This window comes from Plectropomus leopardus, chromosome 4, assembly GCF_026936395.1.
Source record: "Plectropomus leopardus strain MGB_pleo_1.0 chromosome 4, ASM2693639v1, whole genome shotgun sequence".
NCBI lineage: Eukaryota > Metazoa > Chordata > Actinopteri > Perciformes > Serranidae > Plectropomus > Plectropomus leopardus.
This window is the reverse complement of record NC_142179.1, coordinates 30,596,742-30,620,594: the sequence shown is the minus strand read 5'-3', so window position 1 is coordinate 30,620,594 and position 23,853 is coordinate 30,596,742. Positions and strand designations below refer to the sequence as shown.

Genomic DNA, 23,853 nt, shown 5'->3' with positions numbered 1-23,853 from the left:
CACTAAAGCTGTCACTTGCTCGTGGCATCAGAGGTGAGATGGAAACTGTTAACCTCCTCATTATGGATCACAAATCTGTTATCGCATTTCCACAGTTCACCAACTAATACATGGAGAAGGCTGCTCTAACCAAGTAGAAGTATTAGCTGCCTTCGTAGTCGTGCTGTTTATTTTACCCTGCTAGCCCAAACACAGCTCGTGAATATTCATGATTGAGCCTCTAAACGTCAGGACGCAGCGGCGGCTCTTCCTCCCTGACAGAGAGCGGAGAGGCTGGGAGGAGAGAGACAGCATGCCAGAGTCCGGCTGCATCTCTCCCACCGCATCTGAGGGCGAATCTGCTCTCAACTCATCCCACCCCGCACCGCCGAGCAGGGGGACAACAATGGACTGACGGAGCACAGACGTAGAGAGAAGGAGGGAGAGAGAAAGAGAGAAAGAGAGAGAGAGAGAGAGAGAGAGAGAGAGAGAGAGAGAGCGCGGGAGAGAAACGCCGCCTTGTTTTTGAAGCATGCACATATTCTCCGGACATAAGCTCCTCGGGTTCATATTTGCAGAGCGGGACGGATCGAGTGACCACAACGCCTTTTGAAAGAGGGAGATGCCACAGCAAAGCAGGAGGATGCTTCGATGTGAGCGGTTATTGCAGTGCATCTCCTGTAAGATGGACGAGACATATTGGGGCTAAGGAGCTGGCGACTTCTCACGTTGCGGAGGAAAGATGTTTTGCAACTGCCGTAGGCACCTCTAGAGGATGCATGCCTTCCCCGGCGGCTTGTAATATGTAGCTGTAACGGCGACAGAGCGTGTGCAGCTGTTTCTCGGCTAGTGAAGCCCCCAGAAAAACATCGCTCACCGGCTGGAGCCCCGTGGCCCCCCAACAACCTTCCCCACCTTTCAGTGTCCATGTGAGGGCTGCGATGCCCCGCGAAGATGAAGTGAGCGCAGCCTCCAGGAGCTGTCTGCGGTGCTGAACGGATCCGTCAGCTCCTCGGGTCTCCACGAGTTGACCTTCTCTCCCCGGGCTGAAAATCATCCTCCTGCAACACACACACACACACACACGCACACACACAGTAAGGTGGCAAAGCAGGCCACCGCACATGGACAGCTGCTGGGCTTGACTGAGTCAGCCAGACAATCTTCTCTTTCATGGCTGTGGCACGCAAAATCAAAACTTTGCTGACCGTCAACATTTTAGTGTTTGTGGGGATTATCCTGTTCTCCGTCTACTGCAGGATCCAGGACCGATCCGAGGAGCTCATCCAGATAGGGCGTATGTCTGACCAGAGGCTGCGAGCCAGGAATGGCAAAGTTTCCAACTTGGTGGACAGGCAGTCTATTCTCCAGAGACTGGAGAGACTTGAGGATGTGGTCTACAATCAGTTAAACGGTAGGACACGGCTTGATCATCTCATGGCAACTGTCACTTAGTGGCTAAAAAAATCATCATCACATTGAAGCAAAAATGACCCTGCAAAAGAAATACTTCAGGAACTGTAGTTACACCCCATAAATAGACAGCCCCTTTGCAATGTAGAGCACCTTGTCATGGCTTGATTGGCCATGCTGTCCTCCAGAATCAAAAGGTGCACAGGCTGATGCACTGGGGTGAGTTTTCCATCGACCTGAGGCATGACTCATGCATATTTTCCTGTCACCCCGGTAGCCTCATTTCTGTGAAAAATCAGCTTGATTTTTACACATGAATCACTGTCAGAGGTCTGCTGCCTCCAACGCTCTGCCTCTGCTTGTTAAGGATCTAATGAAGCAGGGTGATGTATCACGGTGCAATACTTGCTATATGTGCTTCTATCATTTGTGTTGATAGACTTTACTGGGCTGTTACTTTAACAGCCTATCAGAGCGCGACACCCCTAACCCATAATTGACTTGTTGTAAACTTCACATAAACTTATGCTCTAAGTGTTGATGTGTGTAGATTTGTATAGAATCCCACTCAGAGGAAGTCTGTATCTCAGCAGCAGCAGCTCATTTCACTGGAGGCACTGCTGGTGAAACATATCAGATTTAACAAGCTGTCTGAGTTTTGAAGGAGAGTCTAATGTAATGGCTCTATAACAGAATGACAGACTTGTATTTCATTACATGGCCATTAGTCTGTGGGGCAGAATTGGTCTCCTCAGCAGAGCAGCAACCTTTAAAATCAGGTTACATATGACTCGCAGTCTAACTCATTGTGCTTTTCTCCTGTGGGAGATCCACACAATCACAACTGATAAAAAACATCATTCATACTGATGCTTTAAAAAACCTGGATACATTCCATGAGATATTTCAAGCTTGTAACTCATAATGAATGTAGATACTTAGTTACATAGAGAAAACAAACTTTTACCATCTTAAAATTAATTTAAAATCACATCAAGCGACGTAATCCAATGTGTTAAATTATACTCACTCAACTACCGTTTACACATAAATATACTGTATGTAATTATAATAAACATAAATTAGGAATGAGTCCATGGGCTTTAAGTGTTATTTGTTTTTAAATAATGCAAAATGCAATTATTTTGTTATTGAAAAATGTAATTATTTTCTCAGTTAATTGATTAATTGTCTGATCAACTAAATGTCAAAATTGTTAAAAATGCTTGTCACAGTTTCCCAGATTCCGAGGCTGTGTCTTCAGTTTACTTTGTTTGTCTGACCAACAGTCCAAGACCATAAAAATCTGTTATTTTACTGTTACACACGACACAGAGATCTGCACATTTATGAACAGAACTGGCAAATGTTTTGCATTTTTGCTGAAAAATGACAGAAACAATTAATTAAATAATAAATTATCAAAATGGCCATTGATCAGCTAATCAATCCATTGCTTCAGCTCTAGTAACAAAGCATGTAGTCGAATTTAAATTTAATAATTTAACAATCTTTACTAAGAACTACTACTTCCTAAAATGTCCTGAAAAAAAACAAAACGTGTATTAATGTAGGTTTATTATAATGAGACTAGATATAGTCTAGATTTTAAATATTGCAATATCATGAGTGTTGTCTTTTCCTGGTCTTAAAGGCTGCATTATAGTAGAGTTATGCAATTTTCTTAACATACCAAGCTGCTCCAGCTGTCTTATTATTTGCCTTTACCCAATTAGTCTTTATATCCACATTACTAATGATGATTAATCAAAAATCACATTGTGTAAATATTTTGTGAAAGCACCTATATTCAACCCTGCCATATTGTCGCAATATCAATATAACATTATTTGACCGTGATACATGGGTCATAATTTTTGGTTTTCTACATATTGCCCATCTCTAGTTTAAAGGTCCAATGACATTGTCTTTTCTTGTATGAGACTCAAGGCCAAAAAAATATGAACAATTTTTGCAACAGAAGATGGTAATACATGGCTGACAGAAAAATAATGTTGGATAGGGTCCCATTGACTCCTGCGCAGGTCATTGATGTAATGAAGGTAGCACATTTCTTCAATTCAGTTTATTTGTTTGACTGCACAGTGCTCACTCACAGGATGTTGAGGCTAAGTGGGATCACAACTAAAACATTTTTACACTGTTCTGGTTGCATGCTAAAGTGTTAGTGCTGTTGTATGAGAATGCTACAAAAATGCTGTACAGTCCGAAACAGATCCCAATGCATCCGCAAGAGGTGAATCAACTTGTTGATCAACACTAATGACTTATTAAATTTTATACCTCCAACCTACAGTGTTGGGATCCAATGACATGTAAACTGCAAAGGCCAAAACGTCTTGTTCCAGCCAAATAATAAGAAATCAGCATGATGTAATGTTCCTCTTTAGCATGGTGTTAGTGGCTGACTTCTAATCTATCAGTAAAGTCAATTTCTATTCACTAGCTTACTGTTCTCCTGGGAAATTTTAGCTTTTTCATTTGTGCAAATTACAGGCTAACAAAGCTCAGGCGGAAGGGAGGCTGTGAGGGACGAGGACCGTGTTGGAGGAGGCAGCTTCTGCTTATTTTGTCGTATTTCATGCTGTTCACCAGTAGAGGTCACATATCTTAATACCCCTTTAACCACAAGTCAGCGCTCTAAATGGCGTTAAAAATCTTAATTCATGAACATGCAGAATAGAAACAGAAAAAATACAGAGGAGGTAAGTGTCTTGCTTGCATTGTTGAAGATACAGTATTTCCTCCTTACTGGTTGTAATGTTAGAAAGACCCAGAAAAACTGGCCCGACAGTCCACTTGACAGTTTGCTCAACAGCCAGTAGTTAAGGAGGTTTCACAGCTTCATGGCCCCAAAACAGTGCGACTGTGGACTGTTTCTGCATGATCTTGTTATTATTCCCAAGCCTCGGCAGCTATTTGAGGGTCACTCTGTCACTTTGAGTTATGCTTGGCATCTGGCATCCAACCAGCAGGCTTTGCCTCTCAAAAAGTACAATGCATCCTCTCAGTCACTTAGCTTTATATAGAGACAATGCAACCCCAAAGAGTGTCACTGCTGTGGGACAGAGACACACTGTGTCAGGACTGAAGGAAAAAGAAAGATTTATCTGTTTACACTTTATTTATATGTGGGATTATACAACAGGTGATGAAATTGTATATGAATTATATATTTTCTCATGCCAATTTTGAGTGGGTGGATTTTAGCACATGAATTTGTAGAGTTTTTTGTTTTTTTGCTAAAGTGCAATTGGTAATTGACTTTTTTTTTTTTTTTACCATGAGTGTGTTCTCTGGAGGTCGTCCCCTTCGCGTAAGGCTCAATACACTGTCAAAAGAGTTGCAATTTGTATCAGTTGTTTCATATTCGTGAACACCATATCAGCTTCAAGGATTATTCTCAAAACTGACTCCCCTTGCAGCACAGTTGAGTCAAAGTAGCTGGAAAACAATTTGCAGGTCTTTCACTAGTGGAGAGAGTCACAGCTGATTATGAGCTGAAGAGAGGAACCAGCAATGAACTAAGTGCAAAGCTGGCACTGATGCCTGCCTTCCAGTTAACACAGGGATACAAGAGAATACAATCATCTTGAGCTTATCTGTGTGTCTTAAATGAATTGAATACTATTAATAATGATAATTCAGTGTCAGCCTGTTACACTGGATTCCAAACTGTGTTTCAAAAAACAAACAGATACATTCGGCAATTCAATAAATCCAGTGTGAACCTGACAAATTTCCAAGTTACAATTAGCAAACAAACTCACTTTCCACACAATCCAAGTTGGAGACAGAAAAAGAAATCAATTGCAGTTACGTAATTTTTCTTTGACAACGGCAATGTGTACCCAGGACTGCACACCGGCTGGAAACGTTCGTTGGCTGTCACAATCCCTCCATGATTTGTCTTGAGCTCTTTAATGGCATACTTAATCACATCCTCATATCCCAGGTCACTGCCCCTTTTTCTAAATCGTGCACAGACCACAAATTGTATTCTGTGGCCATTGGGAATAACCATGGTGAGAGGAGGACTCATTGCGCCAATAACTATTACCGTGTCCGGTAGCGATATGAAGTAATTGCCCATTCCCTCTGTTGTTTATTGCCTACCAACGGCAAGCCACGGGAGCTGCAGCAAGGTCCAATTAGATTTGAAGGGCATAAACAAGTCGCAGAATTCCTCTTTTATAGTCGTCTGATGGATGGTCACCAGACTCCCAACATGAAAACAACGGTCAAGCTTTATCAGCGGCCCATTCTGCGCAGAAATGAGCAACATGAGGGTTATCAGCAGCACTGCTTTGCTGTGGGTGCCACCGTCTTTGGGGTAATCAGATGAGTGGGTTTTAAGCTTGTTAACAAGCTTATGAAGCAGCGTTTTGACCTTAAGTACTGCATTAGAACCAATAAATACCTCCCGCCAGTGCTTACCTGCTGAAGCACCGTGGGTCTGACTGGCCTAAATGAACACTAAATACAAGATTAAGTGCAATAATTTAGAAAGAGATAGAAATTAGTATTTTTAACACTGGAGTTTGACTGATTAGGATTTTGAAGGTCAATATTGATATGGAAATTTGAACTAAGCTGTAGATATCAAACTTAATGTGTTGATATTCAATTAGTGCAGGGAAAACATGAAAAAAGAACTACACCACTGTTTGCTAAGCCCTGTCCCGCTCTGTTACTGCTGCTGTGTCTGTCAAGATTGGTATTCACGCATGGTGCATAGTAACATTGGTGGCAGATCTACCATTTAAAATTCTGACTAATTTTTGGAAAGCTTAATTTCAGAAAAAAAAATGCTTATCATTTTGACTAGAACTGAGTATAGCAACACTTTCTATTTTGAAAAAATACCAATAAAAGATTCCAAATCAAAGCCTTCACATCTTCCAGCAGGAATATAAGCCAAACTCAGGGAACAGTTATCAACATCTGCAGATTAGATCACATGTATCTCTGACATTAGCATGCAGCTACATGTAGCAATGTTCTTGCAGCTGGGTACTGTAACAGTATAGCGGCACCTCCTACTGTGAAAAAAATACCAGTAAAAGCATCCACACCTAAATCCTCATACCTGGACATGTTTCAGTAGGAATATGATCAGAAATCTGAGAGAAATTAACAAAATCAGCAACCAGTATTACTTGTTCTGGAGCAGGTTCTTGTTCATGTTCTGACGTCAGTTCATCTCAAAAATAGAAAACCAACAAACACTGGAAACAGAGTATCACATCAAGCCTTAGGTCTTTACTTACAGGAATTATTACATACATTTACTTCATTTTTGAAAAAAAAAATAGCCACATTTATGTATTATTTATGAACATCTGACATCATATCATGATGTATATTTGACAGAAAATAAGAAAAAGCATAGAAGGTTAAAAGGTCCCCTTTAAATCTTACCAAAGCCTCATGGACACAGCTCCAACATGTGGCGATATCCAAAGGTTGTCAGACCTGCCAAGCTGAGGTAGAGTCGCTATAGATAAAATAAATATAATTGACTTGTATCATTTTGTTCTGATAATTTGTACCTTGTACCTTTACGGTCAAACAAAAATTGAATTAGACTCAGATGAAACGACCCGACCTTCTTTTCATTGCTTGCTATCCTCTACACCAAGCCCAAATGCTCCAAAAATAAGCTTCTTAAAAACAGATATCGCTATTAGCAAGTGGATGTGCTACTATTCAGCTCATCCTCTGACCAGTGTTGTATGTGTCATTGCTTGGGCTCGGCTGTTGTCCCCCAGCTCACGGTCCTACTGAGGCTGTTGTCATCAGCCATGCATGTCACTCCCGGCCTTCTCCCAGTGCGTAGGTGCTGATGGGATGGCAGCCTCACAGGCCCAGCTGCACCACCAGATATGCTTCTTATCTATAATGCCCAATAATGGCAACGAAACCAACGCTGTTTATATGCTAAGCCTGCTGGGGCAAAGACTTGATGAGAAATGTCACACTCTCTCTCTCTTCCACGCTGACACACACTTGATGCTCTGACTGTATCTTAATGATACACATCACGGTGTGCCTATATGTTGTTGCCCGGTGTGTAATGCGGCTGCAGGGAAGCACAGTAAAGCCTGATGAAATGAAATATATTCCAATAATGATATGTAGATGAGGCTCTGGTCGACAAAACAGTTTCGGAATCAGATAAAAATCAATTCTGCTCTGCCTTGAGGAATCATGATAATGAATTCAGCGGCCAACCTGACAATCAGCAGTCTGCTACAGACAATAATGGCAATCTGCGATGGAGCGAGCATTCCTCTTATTTACACTGCTGGCCTAGAGTCATGCAGTGATTACATCGCTACCATTTAATGATGACATCTGATGAAGGGGGCCAGAATGCCAGGCGGGATAATTGATGATGTAAATGGATTTTCATTGCCGCTCTGCACTTTGAATGTTTATCCATCTTTTTTTTGAGAATTCTGACAAAATGGAACAAAAGTGTTTTGAAATGTTTACAACCAGTACTAAAGATGTAACCAAATATAAATCCATTATTCAGACATGAGCAGATTATGCATTCTAAACAGATGCAAATGGTGTTAGAATTTCTACAATAATATTTTCTTTTTCAATTTGACCTTTAACCAGATCGACCTTCAGGCATAATTTGGCTTAGAAATCACACAAGAAGGTGCTCCTAACTGGATCTCGCCTCATTACCATCAGATTCAGACTGGAACTGCTAGTAGTGAATGCAGTATGATGTTACATTACTGAAATGGAAACAAATACAGGGAATATGTTTGATATTTGATATAGATAGTTAATTATAATCAAACCAACCAAATTTTCTGTGTGGTGCAGGATAAAGCTTGATTGCAAATGTGTTATTTTTACCTCATGTTGCATTGTACAAACTAAATTTTGTGTGACCTAATTTGACAATAGCTAATTTTTGTCATAGAAACTTTATTTTGTCTAGAAACTGCTCTGTGAAAATAATTGGAGGCTGAAATTACTGATTATAAGTCTGTGGTACCCAGTTATTTTAAGGTAGGCAAAGGTAATGGTAGCTTGTAAAACTAGACCTAAGGCATCTTTTGGTACCAACCATATTGGTATATAGCCTGTCTGGTAGGGGGTTATATAAAGCTCCAAATTTAGGCTAAATTTTGGCAATGGTACAACTAGCGTGGCAATTTTCAAAGGTGCTTTGAACTCTCAACTCAAGATATCTCAATAAAAATGTGTCTGTGTCTCCTGTAAACTTGAAAAGGCTTGTTTTCACTAAACATTTTGTTCCTTACAATCAATGTACTCATTTAGATTTAAGCTGTAATTTTTTTTTTTTTTAAGGAAAAGGACAGCCTTATTGAAGAACAAGTTCTTGTAATATATAGATATAATATAAAACACATTAAATCAGGATTATTGGAGAACTCAAAATATTAACCAATGTTAACAGTGAAATAAGAAAACAGAGCATATTAGTGTACAACTGGCAAATTCAGTTATGGGTTTTGGTTTTTGTGTACCACCCCAAAAGTATCAGTGGCCCCCTTTGGCTGCCCCTATGAAAAATATTCAGGGGCACCACTGGCCATTATGGTGCATAACGTTTTAAACGGGATGTTCCTTTGTCTTTAAAGGGCTAAACTCATACATTTATGAAGAGTTTAAATGACAGTAGCAAACAATTAGACATAAAAATGTGAAGCTGCAGATAATTCCCAACACTAGGATGCAGATGTTTTGTGTGAAATGAACAGATACAGATAGCAGCTCTGTGTTTGTTGTGTTCGCGCCTCATGCCAGCTCTCATAGGGCTTGCATTTTGCAAAAGGACAACAATCCATTGTTTAGAGATAATTCAGGGGGTCTAGTGCAACCAATTTCCAAATCAGAGTTGTTATCCTCCTGACATGCCTGCTGCTGTTCTGAGTGGCAGTGCTAGAATTAATGCAGCTCTTCTCCGTCTCTCAATATTTCATAGATTTGTTTTGGCCTTTGAAGGCTTTAAATCTCTCTAGATCGAGTTATTTTCCTCCTCTTGAAGAGATCACTGAATCCCCCACCCTGGGCTCACCATCAATATTTAGAACTCCACTGCATCACTTTGGACACGCATAAATCCACTCTTGCTCTTAAATCATTCATTAAAAATGGGGTCATCTTTGAATTTGAGTCTCTATCTCATAAAGACCAAATCAGACACGTTCTGAAGGTTGCTGTATAATTTATAGCTGTTATGGGTTTCAAGCATCACGACAGAGGGAAACAGACAAATGAGTGTGAGGATGGAGACAGATATATATTCTTATACACAGTGAAATTCAAATTAGAAGTTAATGCAAGGATCCACATTCAGCTTTGGATGTGAGTGAAGCCTGAGTGGAAGAAGCAGATGTTGTGATTGCCTCGTAGTGAGATGATAAAAGTGCTAAGGTGTCGTTTGGAGAGTGACTCTCACATCTGAGAGAAGAATACTTCCCAGGAAATACATGGAAATATGAAAGCTGTGTCATGAGCTATTACAGATATGATATTTGTTTTACTTTATAGATTATCATTCATTGTGTCTCTACAGCTATCTTAGTCACGGCACTACAGTGAGCAGCGTGGGCCTTTAGTCATTGTCATCTTTTTCCGACCAGAACATAACAGCCCACTTGCTGGGTGCTTTTATACAAAGTGCCTCACAGGATCATGTGTACATACATTTTTAACTCATGCAGTCACTGTGGGAATACAGCTTTAATCCCCACAGTGTTAGTGTGATGCTCTGCCCACAGACCTACACGGTCCAATTGTTCCTTTCAAGATATGTATTAAAAGCTTCTATTTTTGTTTGCAAGCAATCCATTTTTGTGGGAAAAAAACCATTTTGCTTTTGATAAATTTATGCATATTCAATTTTTGCATGACTCTCTGCTTTCTTCCCAAACAAATTTCAAAAGATGAAAAGACCAAATGGAGGAAACATAAAAGATAAATCCGAGCACGGTGGAGCAATTTAGCTACCTCGAATTACCTACCAGGCATTATCAAAACAGGTCAGCAGCTACATAAAAACCACAACCCTGCAAAAGAAGAAAGACGTAAAGCTTCCAAACAAACAGCATCAGTTTGCTGCAGTGCTTTTTCAGCAAACTCTCCATCATGAGATTGCTTCTGCAGAATCTCGACATTCATGTTGAAGTGATACCAACAGTGGATCAGATTTTCAGGCCTCTCATTCCATAATGGAATTCCCTTCAATCAGACAGAGGAAGTGGAAGGCAGGGGGAAGTAAAATGATGCAGCGACCAGAAAACAAAGCTGGCGGGCATTGTTCTGCTTCCAAGACTCATGCAGAGACGGAGAGGCCCTCCAGACTCGAGTCTCCGGCTCTGGAGGGTATCTGTGTTATTGTGCGACACTGGCCGCTATGCCAGATGGCTAGTCAGTGACGTGAACCCCACCCGTACTTGTCAAAATGCCACCACATTGGCTGGTGCAGGGCATGCTAAATCCCTCTCGCGGGAGAAGCCAGTTTGCAACCATTCAGCTCCAATTACAAATCTTCAGTAGCACCCGAGGATTTGAGGCCATCCAAATATGGTGATTACTCCGCAGTTCCTGGAGGGGTGAAGCTGAGAGCTGAGCTCTTCATTGGTATGCGCTGTTTACTTACTGTCTGTGTGTCCATCTGTTGATTTGGAGAACAGACGCAGCTCGATTTTTCAGTGGAGGCCACACTGGATGCTTGGCTCGCATATCAATTATCTGACATTATCCTGCAGTTTCATGGAATTTTAAATAGTCAAACAAGAGTCAAGCCGGCAGAGACAGATATGAATAAAGCTGACAACATGGTGAGAAAGGGGGTCTGGTAACCTTTTTTTTAACTTGTCTTTAATCTTTCAATGCCACAATCGCAAGATTTACTGAATAAAGACTAAAGACTGAATAACTGAAGATATCAAAATCGTTGCTAATATGCCTTTTGTGGGTGCTGTAGGTCAAAAAGCATAGACACAGATTTTGGGTGGATCGCATGGGACATGTCCACCTCAGTATTTAGAACATGTGCATTTGTGCCCCTCTCAATAATAATAAGCCTATAAAAGTGGCTGTGGACTTTTATTTTGAAGGACTGCAATAGTGCCACTCATAGACCAAGTGGCAACCTCCGAGGCTGAAAAATGAAGCCAATGCACAAGTGCCAAAACCTGCAGTTCATGAAACGGCCGCTTCAGGCTGGCTCAAAAACAGAATCAATTCGAACAGACTCCCGTGCTAAAATGCTTCATTTTACATCAGAAATAAAATTCTTTACAACCTGGAACAAAACACATTTTTTTCTTTGAAATTGCAAATTTTACAGGTTATTCTCACAAACTGCTCATATGTTGTCTCACATAAAGTAATGCATCTAATTTCATACATATACCAAGTATTTTGAAAGGCTGTGATGACATGATCGATGGGCTGACATGAGAAAATAAAGAAGCAGTCCTGAGTGTTGGGGTGGTGGATGGGTCATAAAAATCCATACTCTGCCCATGGGACATTTCCCTGGAGAGTCATGTTTGTAACCACATGACAGTTGAGTGAGCTTTGAGTCATTTTAAGGCACATTCTTGCCATGTTTCGTTCCCCAAACCAAACTATAGTGACTTTTATTACCTAAATCTAACCTCAGTAACTGTTTTTCCACCCCCCTCGTTCCTCCACAGCTCCACCCCCTGCTCCAAATATGGTCGCTTCTGGGTTAAAAAGAAAAAGAAAAAAGATGGAGACAGATATTTTGACCTGTAAAAAGTTTGGACTGCAGTGTAGCGTCTTTTCTCCTGACTGGTAGCTCTGTGTCAATGTCTCTGTGTCCCTTAGAGACCTGGTGCTGGGTTATGTGTCTGTCTTCCAGTCTGAATGACATAATGACTGTAGGGCACATAGATTTTCTGTTGAAATATTATATCTTTATTGTCGACTTCTCAGAGAACACACCTTTGTGCTATGTTTTGAATGTGGAGAAATCTGAGCAGAAATCTTGCTGAAACCTGTATGAGCTATCAAAGTACAGAGGGTTATTAGTGAATACAATTAATTAATTTATCATTTTTGTGAATTAGTGGCGGTGTGCCAAATACAGACACAAAAGAGGATTCATGCAAACATGTGTGTTGAACAGTTATAACATTTGAAGAATGAATAAAGTATACAATAAATATTGAAATATTGAAAGCAATCCAGGATGCCTTAGAGCCTTACTGCATTTTAGTCCATTATATTTATGAAATATAATGGACTATAATGGATCCCCTCCCCATGATGATACAAAACCTATGTTTTTCATATAGAGCAGTTGGTATGCTCTGCAAATAAAATAAACGTGTATTGTGTTTGCTAATGTGTTTCTATTTGCACTCTTAAGTAATTTGGGCTTCACAAATTGTAGTTCGATTAACATATTAAGTTTGAATTGTGTTTAGAAATTAGGGATGAGGATGCTGCATTATTTTAAAAAGTCAAAGGGCAGGGGCCAAAACAGATGTTAACCCTTTGGAGAGTCTTGCTTTAAAATAAAAGAAGCATATGGTTCACCTTCCTCCGCACCCTGATTTCATACAGTCTCTGTCTGAATCATGAGCAGGATTTCCATCAGCCAAGACTTCATTTTTGACCCTGTACCACATTTTTCTCCTTCCCTGTTTGAAAATGTCACTGTCACGGCACCAAAGCGACGGCCTGTTAAATCACAGCCATGAGTCATTTTAATGAGAGCAGAGGGGTATTTTAAGTCTGACACATTAAATCCGGTGCTGAATTTAGTTTTTATTAGACCAAGGAAGCCTCACATGATGGGGCTGGCCAAGGACTGGCTCTAGTTCACCATTAAGCACACAGATAGGCAATCTGGCTTCTCTTCAGGGATTCTTTGTGGGACGAAAGGACCTGCATGGAACGAACACTGCTTGAATCTCAAAGGCAGAATATGGTGTTGCTGCACACTGCTAACACCTGGTGCCTTGTTGCTGGACTTCAGGTCTCTGTAGAACTCAAATCACCTTTCATGCAAAATGGTAATGTGTTTATCATTTTGTCTCTGGTTAATCTAGTCAGGTCAGAAAAAAACCAACCTTTAGATGTGAGAAAATGAACCGAGAAAATCTAGCTTTTCTATTATGACCCACTTTGCCAGATCATCATCAAAAAAAAGAAATCCTGTGGGATGTACAGTATCCACTACAGGCCAAATCTCAACTGTCCTCAACTTCACCAGACTACATAATGAACAATGATAAAACTGAATTGTTTGCTTCATAACATTTACCTTGTCTGCTTATGAAATAATACCTGCAGTTAAGCCGTGAATTTTTGGGTCCTTTCATGATTGTAAATGACATCTTGACAGCAACAAATGACATCATGTCAGTTCAACCCATAAGGAAACAAAGGGTTCAGTGCTTCTTTTATCAAGATAACACTGGCAAGTCGCTACTCATGACAATACCACACTTTTAAAGTGCCACCGTTGGTTGGAGCATGTATCATAACTGTAACGCTGGCACTTTGCTCATGCTGGAGAGACAAAATACTGGAAAGGTTTGGGATTTGGGAAACAGCTTGTGTCGTTAGCAATAGCCTAATTTAAATACAAGACACTGATATCGTTTGTAATTGTTAGTTGCTTTCCATATTGAGTGACCTAGAATTGCTTGAAAAGTTATTTGTTACTGTGTATTCACATCAAATGTGATGCGAGCATTTTGCTGGGAGAGATTACATACAAAGCCAATGCAAAGACTCAAATAGATGAAAATTCACACTGGGCGGTTTGATGGACACGTTGCGATGTATGCCCACTATTTATAACTACGCACGACCAAAAATCCGCTCCCGTTTATTGTACTGGAAGTGACTGATTTGCTGTACAAAGCATGCTGGTACACCCGCGATGTGGAACAAGGTGGCAGCATGATGAGAGGAAGTGACAATTTTAAAAATTCAAACAGTGTTCATATCAGCACAGCCACTCCATCTGCAGCTCCAGTGACTTCCTGAACAGATCTGTATAAATCCAGGAATTGCCTAAGTAAAACTTTCTCTTGTAGAGAAGGGGACAGAGGATGTGGACGGATACGCACGACCACTAAGGCAGGACAGACAGGACTTTGGATGAATTTGATGCATATAGCAGGCATGCACCATTGGACGCCACATGATGGAGTTGCGCAAGTTGTGCAATTTGTCCATCGTGCGAGTTAAAATTTTTAAACTTGAGTGAGAAATTTGCATGATGTTGTGTGCGGTAGCCTATCAGTATTGAGATCTAGTTGAGGTTCTCCTGATGTTAAAGAGATTCAGAAATGATGGATAAACACAGAGATACACTCAGCATCAGAACTGTACAGAGACAGAACAAATTAGGTCTTGAAGGAATTATTGAAGAAAGCTATAAGCTCTGAAAATGTACCTGTGTCTTGTGTAAGCTATTTTTGTTGAGTTTCTTATTAGCACAATGCTCTGATAAATTTAAGTTGGTCTTTTTTGTGGAAAGTAAACCACTGAGGGCATGTAATGTGCTGCTGTGACAGTATGATAAATAATGAAGAGTCTTACCATCTTGGTTCATGTTGTTTCAGAGAACAGAGACTCTGCGTTTACATCCAGCTAACAGCTAACTTGGTTTGCAGTAAAGGAAACGAAGTTAGCTGTTAGCTGCCTCTCCTAGCTGGCACAATCACACCTGTTGAGAGCAACTTTTTGCCAGTTACAAAATGCTCCAAAAATACTCCAGCGGCCATGTACATGTGAATACAGCATTAACATGTCATGTAAGCAATATTTTAGTAATTTTACGTATGTAGGCTACTGGTGAAGCAACAAGTCTGGACAAAAAAAAAAATCACTTTGTAAGCTTAAAACTGTTTTCTTTGTGCTGTTTGTATGCTCTGAACAATACAGTACAACAAATCTTGTAAGTACCATCCATGTTCCCACATTACAACTAAAAGCTCATTAAAACTAAAGTTAAACGACTTTCAAACTTGGAGAAGGGGAACATCCGAGGAGCACGTGAATGCAGCATTAAACGACAGCTCCTGAAGTGACACGGCCGACGCACGTGCTCATAGAAGCGGAGTTACATCCGCGTAACTAACTACTCACTGTTTTATGTGATGTGGTGACCGTTAGGAGTCTCATACTATGGCTACAGTAACGTTACACCGATAAGACGTCGAAAACCGCGTAAACCACAGCGGACAGTCTTCAAGGACAATGTACTGGTAAGTTATTTTTGACTGTCCGCGGGTTGTTGCGTTTAGTGCAAAGATGGTTGCGGCTGTGTCCTGTAGCATTAGCAAACCCCCTGACTTCCCTGTGTTGTTGTTATCAAGTTGTTTATGTTAAATTAGTAATTTTTCACCCTTCCTCTTGACATTTCAGCAGAGCATAGTTTGCAGACAGCTTACTTTTATCGTCATTATTGAACTGATGAGAGGTCAACAGCACGCTGTAGTAAAGTGGTATCATAACTGTGGTATCCTTGTATCCCTTGATTGTTACTGGTTTAAACATGCATTTTTTCATATGGCCAGCACAGCCGACTAGTTGCACTAGTTCAGTGGCACATGAAGTCCCTGAGGCCTCACTTGATTACAGTCACAGATATCTTAACAGAAAATGACTTTGGTAGAGTTTCTGATATCTACTGTACTTCTGTATAATTTTTTTGAATGATATATGTACTCAAGTATTGAAAGTAAAGGTACAAGTAAATTCTGTTAACACAAAACTAAGAGATCAGAATTTCGTAATTATGTAGTTTATTTTTCGTAACATACATGTCTTAAAAATATATCATTCGTTACACTTGAAGAAAAACAACTTTTTAAAAAAAAAACTTAAGAGGATTTGAAAAACAAAATCCATTTTTTCTTCCCCCCCATTCCTTCATTTGTCTATTCATCCCCTCCTGTCTTTCTACCCTATTTTGTAGAAAGTAACTAAAATGCTTAAGGGAAATGTATTGGAGTACAAATATACGTTTTGTTTAGGAAATGTAGTGGAGTAAAAGTGAAAGTTGACATAAACTGTCACGGGTGAGGTAGGATGAGGGCCCAAATGCGGAACAAAAATAAAGCAGACAGGTGTGCAGCCTTTAAAGCTGATGTAAAAAAAAAACCAAAAAACAACAAAACACTGAAAAACCCAAAAACACAAAGTACAAATAAAATACAAATCAAAAACCAATCTGAAACAAACCAGGATCACAAGGAAGAGTGCATTGAAGACAGGAGCAAAACACAATTGAAACAGCAGGGAGGATAACAGAGCAGGATCACAGGGGAGAAAAACAGACGAATTGATGAGGAATTGGAACACACAGGTATGGGTATAGATATATAAATATATATAAATGTATATGTGTGTATATATTTGGGTCGAATGATTACACATTACAACATGTATCTTTTACAGTGTCAGCTGATTGCAGAGTGTCACCTCTCTGAATATGAAGCTTGGCCCTCCTGCGGCAGCTTCCTCTATGCTCCAGCTGCTGATTTGGCGACTCTCCTCAGCTCCTTTCTCAAAAAGTTTATCAGGACCTTTCCATGTTACTTTGCCTCAGTTCTAAATTCAAAGCAATATTGCACATTTCAAGAATACTCAAAAGCACTACAAACACACAAAAAACTACTTTTTTAAAGTAACAGTATTACAAGTAATTAGTTACCTCCAGTCCTACAGCTGTGCACCAGGAATTCTCTGTAGTCTCTGTTACAGTGTTGGCCCTTGCACCACTTTGTCTCTCAGCTACTGCTGTGCTCACCTCTGTGACGTCTGTGTCCATGTGGGTGTTTTGCAGCTTTTTCCTTGACAGACAGCGTAATGATGCCCTATGGATGAGCCCCGCTGGGTCTGGAGCTGACATACACCAGTCTCCTCACACTGCTAGAGAATGTCAATCATTTGCCCTTCTGCATAGCCTCTTTTCTCACCTGTCGCTCCCTGTCCTCTGTGTGTGTGCATGCCTCTACACACACGCCATGTACATCTGGGTGATTGTCTCTCTGTTATGTCATTTTCTTGGCAGGTTTGGCAAAGCCCATGGGGCTAGTTGAGGGACCTGGAGGCCTTGGCCAGGGGGGAGCTGCTGCCACTCTGGGAGAGGATAGTCGTGATGCCGAGGGGAAATACGAGGAGTACGGCTACAATGCTCAGCTCAGTGACCGCATCTCCCTGGACAGAAGCATCCCCGACTACAGGCCGAAAAAGTATGTCCACCTTCTGTTTCTTCTCATTTCCTGTCATGTCCATTCTCCTTCCAACTACAGCTTTACACCTGTTTTTCCTCCTGGCAGGATTGTGTGATGTTAGAAAGTCTTGTAACAGGAAAGTTTGCCGGTTTAATCCCTGCTGCAGTTGATGGGCTCTATTTTTGTGAAGGCACACAATGTACGGCAGGACTTTTTGCCAGGAAACTGGTATTTTCATCAAGTGCACAGTGTTTTTTTTCTGTTCTTCTTTTTCTTTTTGGTATTTATTTGTATTTTGGTGAATGTCCAAGACATTTACAGTGCCAAAGTATAAGTAGAGATGCAGTACAAGGCGTGTCAGAAATGATAAGCTGTGCGGTTAAGTAGTGGTGTTGAGGATTATTGGAACTTGCTGCAAGCTCAGACCAGGATCAAAAGTGCATGGCGCAGTCATGCTATATCTGTGCTTTTGCTTAGCAATGAAGTATAAAAAGCTTCTTTTCTACAGTTCATGAACGGGGTTAAATTCCCATTAGGATATATATCTGATATTTATTTCTGAGCACATGCAGCAGTGGTGTAAATGCTTTTGAAGAACTGTTAGCATGCACAGACTTATTGAGTTTTTGCATCCTCTGGTTGTCGGGTAGAATGGTGGATGGCTCTCTTAAGACCAGTGCAACATGGCACCCAACTAAGCTTTTTATTTTAAGGGTTAATTTGCGGTATATTTTGCTCATGTTTTCATCTTTATGCAGGACTTACAACCAAAACACCTGCTGTTGGAGTGCTGAAGAGATGCATGGAATGTCTTACTGTCCAAAGACTGCGTCCTATTGCTCTCCATATTAAACAGAAAAAATGCAAATGTCACCCTTGTAAATTTAATGGCTTGCAGTGGAGGACACTGCTTTATGACATTGATTTTGCACTTGCTGCCCCCAGTTTTCTCGTGGCACATAGGACGTTGTATTTTTGCACCAACGCAAAATATCATGAGTCACATAGCAGTGCATTCAAGACGTATGAATTAATTTGTTTTGTACTAAAAACCACAGTACAAACAACTAGACTTCTGTCATGTTTGGCATTCATTTCACAATGGTCGGCATTAATGCTGTTAGCAGCATTTTCACAGGCTGATGGGCTGTGGAGAAATTGTTTGTGACCCCCGCAGTGTTCAATAGAGCAGCCTTTGTGCTCCAGCGTCCCTGATGAAATGTGCATATATATCAGACATTCAAGGACATAGGTTTCGATTCAACATCAGAAGGTGACGTATGAAAGAGTGGGTTAGGGTTCCTCCTCTGGGAAAAAAAGATCAAACACTTCATTTCCTGCATTCTGTTGAATTTTTATGCACTGTTTTGTGTCTGTTCTGCATCGGTTTACGGTGGAAATGTCTTTAATTTTGCCAAAAAAATTCTTTTCTGCTACCTTAATGTTTGTATTGGAGGGGATAAACGCACATGTTTTGAATATTAGAGGGCCATGTCCCCTGTGTCTTGCTTGAAATCTGCGCTAATGCAGATATACAAAGCTGTCAACCTTCCCTCTACTTCTCAGACATTACTATTCCTGTGTACTTCCTTCTTACCCAGGGTTTGTGCATGTGCGTTGCGTTACGGCTGCGGTTTTGCTCCGAAGAAGAAGTAATAATTCCATTCACTCCCATAACTCCCAATAAGTTGTTCCACGCTATTTTCTTTCTATGGCTGTCCCTATAAAAAGGATGTGTGGTGTCATAAATAATTTTGTGATGTTCCATCCTTCCATCTTTTCAGTAGCTTCTTCTCGTCCGTGTAGTTGGTAGTGCCCTCTGAAAACCACTGACTTGAATCCAGGCCTGGATCCGCTCATTCGGATGTTTTATTGATGTAGTCAGTGAAAACAATAAGACGTCAACACGGAGTGTCTAATTCTGAAAATTAGCTGGATGTTTTAATGTTGTGTTGCTGTCTGACTACCTGTCTGCTCTGTGTTAAATTTGGCTGAACTGATGCAAAGTGCTCTGACGTCCAGCAAAAATAGGAGCCTTGTGTATCTAAACTGCAAGCCTCCAGACTGCGGGACTCCGCCTGTTAGTTTATCTGCTAGCATGTTTATTTCTGGCAAATCTCTATTGCAGGTTTATATTAAAATGTTATCTTATAGATCACATACTGGCTGCTGGTTTGTTAGTTTTAGAAGTTCTTATGAAATAAATATGAAAGGGATACATTTCAGTAATAATAGAGTTTTGAAGGTCATGTTGGCTTTTTTATATAAAGGCATGAAATTCTACCATCTTCAATATGTGATATTTGTCCAGTGAGACAGGTGACACGCACGCACGCGCGCGCGCACACAAACACACTTAAGAATTTGAGAGGAAATACTGAAAAAAAAGTGAAATGCTTCACTAAAAAGTCACTTGAATTGAGGAGATCCTTGAATGTGGTCTTTCAATCCGATTAATGTTCTTCTGCACAGGTAACAGTAATTGCAATCACAGGTGTAGATGTGTAGATTTTGGGGGGACATCCCCCTCAATATTTAGATCAGGTTCATTTGTTTCCCCCAACAAGTACATGATAAAAGCAGAAGTCTTTATACACCATAATTAGGTGCATACAACTCATCAGGATGCAGGAAATTACATGTTTGATACAACTTATGTGCCTCCTCAACGCTGAAACGAATACACCCTCCACCCTTGAACAGTTTTGAGGATGTTGGGAGAAGTTTGTCTTCAAGTCAGACAGCCCTGAAGTTTTAGGAAAAAGGTCATGGTCTGAGTTAATATGAAATTTTTTCCAGGAAGCTTTTCTGTCCGTTTTTCTAACAGGCTGTGTTATATAAACATACAATAGTGGCTAATATAACTTGAATTAAATTGAAATTGTATCGTGGCAGACTTTGTAATAACAGCAAATATCGTAGCATTGTCCAAAGTATCAATTTAATATCATGATGTCAACATCATGATGAAACCAGTGATTTACAGCCCTAGCATCAGGTTAATTAACAAGCTGTAGTTCATTTTACCTTTTTGCTGTCAAGACTCATAACACAAGGACAGTGTTGTTATTGTTTTCTGCACTTAAAACTGTTTTGCAATGCAAGCATACAAGCTAGCATGGCTACCAAAAAGTAGCCCACTGAAACCTTCAGCTGTCTCTGGCTGTCACATAACTTGGTTCGCACATCGTAATGGTCCCTCGAGAATCTTCCTCTTTACAGGCCGTCCTTACTTCCTGTTTGCATCGTCTTCATCTGTCTTATTGCCTATCTCCACTTAATCCTTCCCTCTCTCTTCTGTCAATGTGATACAGTCAGTTTAGCCAAAGGGCATCTCGGGGCCTCAGCCATGGGAAGTCACACAAACGAGTATGACTTGAGACATGCCTAATCCCAACATGAAAGGACACGGGCAAGATGATGGTGATAGTTGAAGAGCCATGTTCTAATGTTGCAATAAAAGGAGTCATGAATTATTGTATTTTTTATGAAAGAGACCCAGTGGACGCCCAGCAAGCAGCCTTAATGGTGCCTTTAATAAATTTTATCTTTAGAAAGTGAAGTACAGCTGTGATACAGTGAGTGCTGCAGGAGATGGATTGGGATGTGGGGGAGGGGGAGGTAATCAGGGCTGCCACTGGCGTTCATATCACACAGTGTCAAAGAACAATGGTGACAGGCAGACACACTGAGAGGAAATCTGACGGCCAAGAGAGGTTTCTGAGGGCTTTAGCGGGGATAACAATTCATTTCATCCACGCCGCTTTGTTCCAAGCTCTTTTCACGCCCAGAAAAATTAGACTAGAGTGGAACGAGGAGGAGGAGGGCGAGTAAAAAGGAGCTTGCTAATTAATAAAGTCAGCTGAGAGTGCCTCTGGAATGGAGGGGTTTTAGGAAATTCCTTCTTTTAATCAACTTGTTCGACAAAAATTGGAACTCAAGAAAAAAAAAGAAATGAGCGTCGGGGGGTTTGCTGAAGTGGTTGTTTTAAATGGCGCTGACTGTGTGTTCTATGGCCTGTCATTAGGTTCTTGTCATCTTATACTTCTGGATTTGTTTCTCTGTGTCCAGGCAATAATCAGTCGTGTGTTTTATGATCAGCACAATGTTTTTTGTACCCATACAAACAAGCTCATAATCTTTGAGTGCAAACAAAACATGTCGTGTCAAACAAGGCGAGGCTTTGGTCCATGACAGCGCTGCGTTAGGTACACTCGCTGATAAAGACTTACATTTATTGTGAAGCTCAATGGAAATCAATACAGTGAAATGTGCAAACATAGTTTTTTTAATTATGTTTTTTAATGAAGCAGCCCCCTAAAGAAAAGCATAACAAGTGAAAGAAAATGGGTTTATGTAGTCAGAACAATACTGGTACTGCCAAAATTGTTGTAGAAGGGTACTTCCAACATAGCATAGTTCAGAACCCAAGACAAGCTGCCCCATCACCACCCAAGATAAAACTTATTATTTATTTATTTTTTTTTATTTTTAAAGATATTTTTTGGGCATTTTTGCTTTGAATTGGTAGGGCAGCACAAGTGTGAAAGGGGGAGAGAGAGAGAGGGGGCAAAGGGCCAAGGCCAGAATCGAACCCGCGGCTGCTGCGGCGAGGACACAGCCTTTCCACACGGGCCGCCCACTCTATCCACTGAGCCACCAGGCACCCCAAACTCATTCTTTTTAAGTATTTATTATAAACGAGACAAGATACCAATAAACAACATAGCTAACAACCAAGAATAATAAATATCAAACACTAAAAAAATATGGTATGTGCGAAGTTGCAGATTTTGTAGGCTTCTTTTTCAGTTTGTTTTGTACTGCCGTGCGGATGGCTTTTTGCCTTTTTATTTTCTCCAGCTCCTACTGCACTCCACCATACCCTTCAATTCTCCAGCATGTTCTGATTCTGTTGATCACTCACTGATGGACGTAACAAGGTGAACTGCATTGGCAGGACTTCAGGCTGACGGTTAGCATTAGCTCTTTGGATCATTTTTCCCTCACGTTTGAGTTAAAAACAAACAAAATAAAAATATTGCTTTTGAGGTGGTCACCTGTGTTGCCTATAGGAAGATCTGCCTCGGGGTGCTTTCAGTCCTAACCTGTTTGCCTGAGTTTAAAGCAGTTCTTTTCTTTGTGCAGTATGAAAGACTCTTACATATATCTGACTTATGTCCTTATTCTTTAATTACGTCCTGCGGGCAAAAAAAGGTGACTGCAGCACTGCAGAAGGGAGGTTAAATGCAGGAACCAGTCACCTCCTGTCTAATGGGCTTTTAATTGAACAGGAGTCATTGAACAGAGGACTTTGATGACTACAGGGAAGCAAAGTCCACCGACATAACAGAATGATCTGCACATTCACAAGTCTCTGTCTTTTCAAACTCGCTCGACTGCAGCAAAAACCAATTCATAATAATTACAGTCGCGATTGTCTCTCGGACAAAAAACCTGTAATCCCCTTTCAACGCCCGCCAGCCTCTGCCCTTCACTTCGGAAAGTGACATTCTTAACTGAGATACCCGGGGACTTAAGTAGGCTCTATATTATGGTGACTCGGAGCCTGCCATTCGCTGTCCTTGGGAGGCTTACGTACGATAACATCTCATTCAGCTGTGGAGAGAAAAACAGCAAAGGCGTGTGAGCTGGTAAGATTACTGATGCCCACAAAACAAACAAAAAGATGTTAAATAGAACTTGTGTCACTCATAAATAGCAAAATGCAATTCAAGGCACCAAACCTGCTTTTCATCCTCCAGTTCTCCTCCAAGGGGATTCATATTCAATTACTCCCAATCGTACCTGTATCTCTATTGTCACTTTGTCGAAGATTCGATTTATATTTTGTCAAAATAGTTAAACCCCAAACTATATTGAAGCCCAAGGACCCTTCGTCTTGTGTTTGTGTGCCTGTGGGAGGGTGATAACTGGAGAAGGAGGCTAGAGAAACGGGCTTACCTCATCTCCTTAGTGTCTGATACTGCAGAATGGGATCGTAAGGTCTCCGCGGTGCAGCAGCTCCTGACGCAAATTGTTGCTCTTCCCAGCGCTAGAGTTTATCTCCGGGATGGGAGGGTGGAGAAATGACAAGGCAAACGATTATCTTTGTGAGAGGAGTGCTTGCGGATTGGAAAGTTGCTTTGGTGTTGCCTGCATCGCGCGGGTTACTGGAGGTTAATGTGAAATTTCACAGCGAATAAGAGCG

The 23,853-nt window shown here is 40.8% G+C and overlaps 1 protein-coding gene across 2 annotated transcripts in view; it reads left to right on the top strand.

The window, feature by feature from the left end:
- Positions 1-264: 264 nt before the first annotated feature.
- Positions 265-23,853, top strand: part of galnt9 (polypeptide N-acetylgalactosaminyltransferase 9) — a 109,932-nt gene continuing 86,343 nt past the window's right edge. The window contains exons 1-2 of one of the 2 annotated variants that reach the window (XM_042487464.2): positions 265-1,393; positions 17,480-17,660. In XM_042487464.2, the coding sequence (XP_042343398.1) occupies positions 1,153-1,393; positions 17,480-17,660 (422 nt within the window). In that variant the 5' untranslated portion in view covers positions 265-1,152. Of the gene's footprint in view, positions 1,394-15,498; positions 15,669-17,479; positions 17,661-23,853 lie in introns of those variants that run through there. The other variant, XM_042487465.2, reaches the window with a different exon arrangement.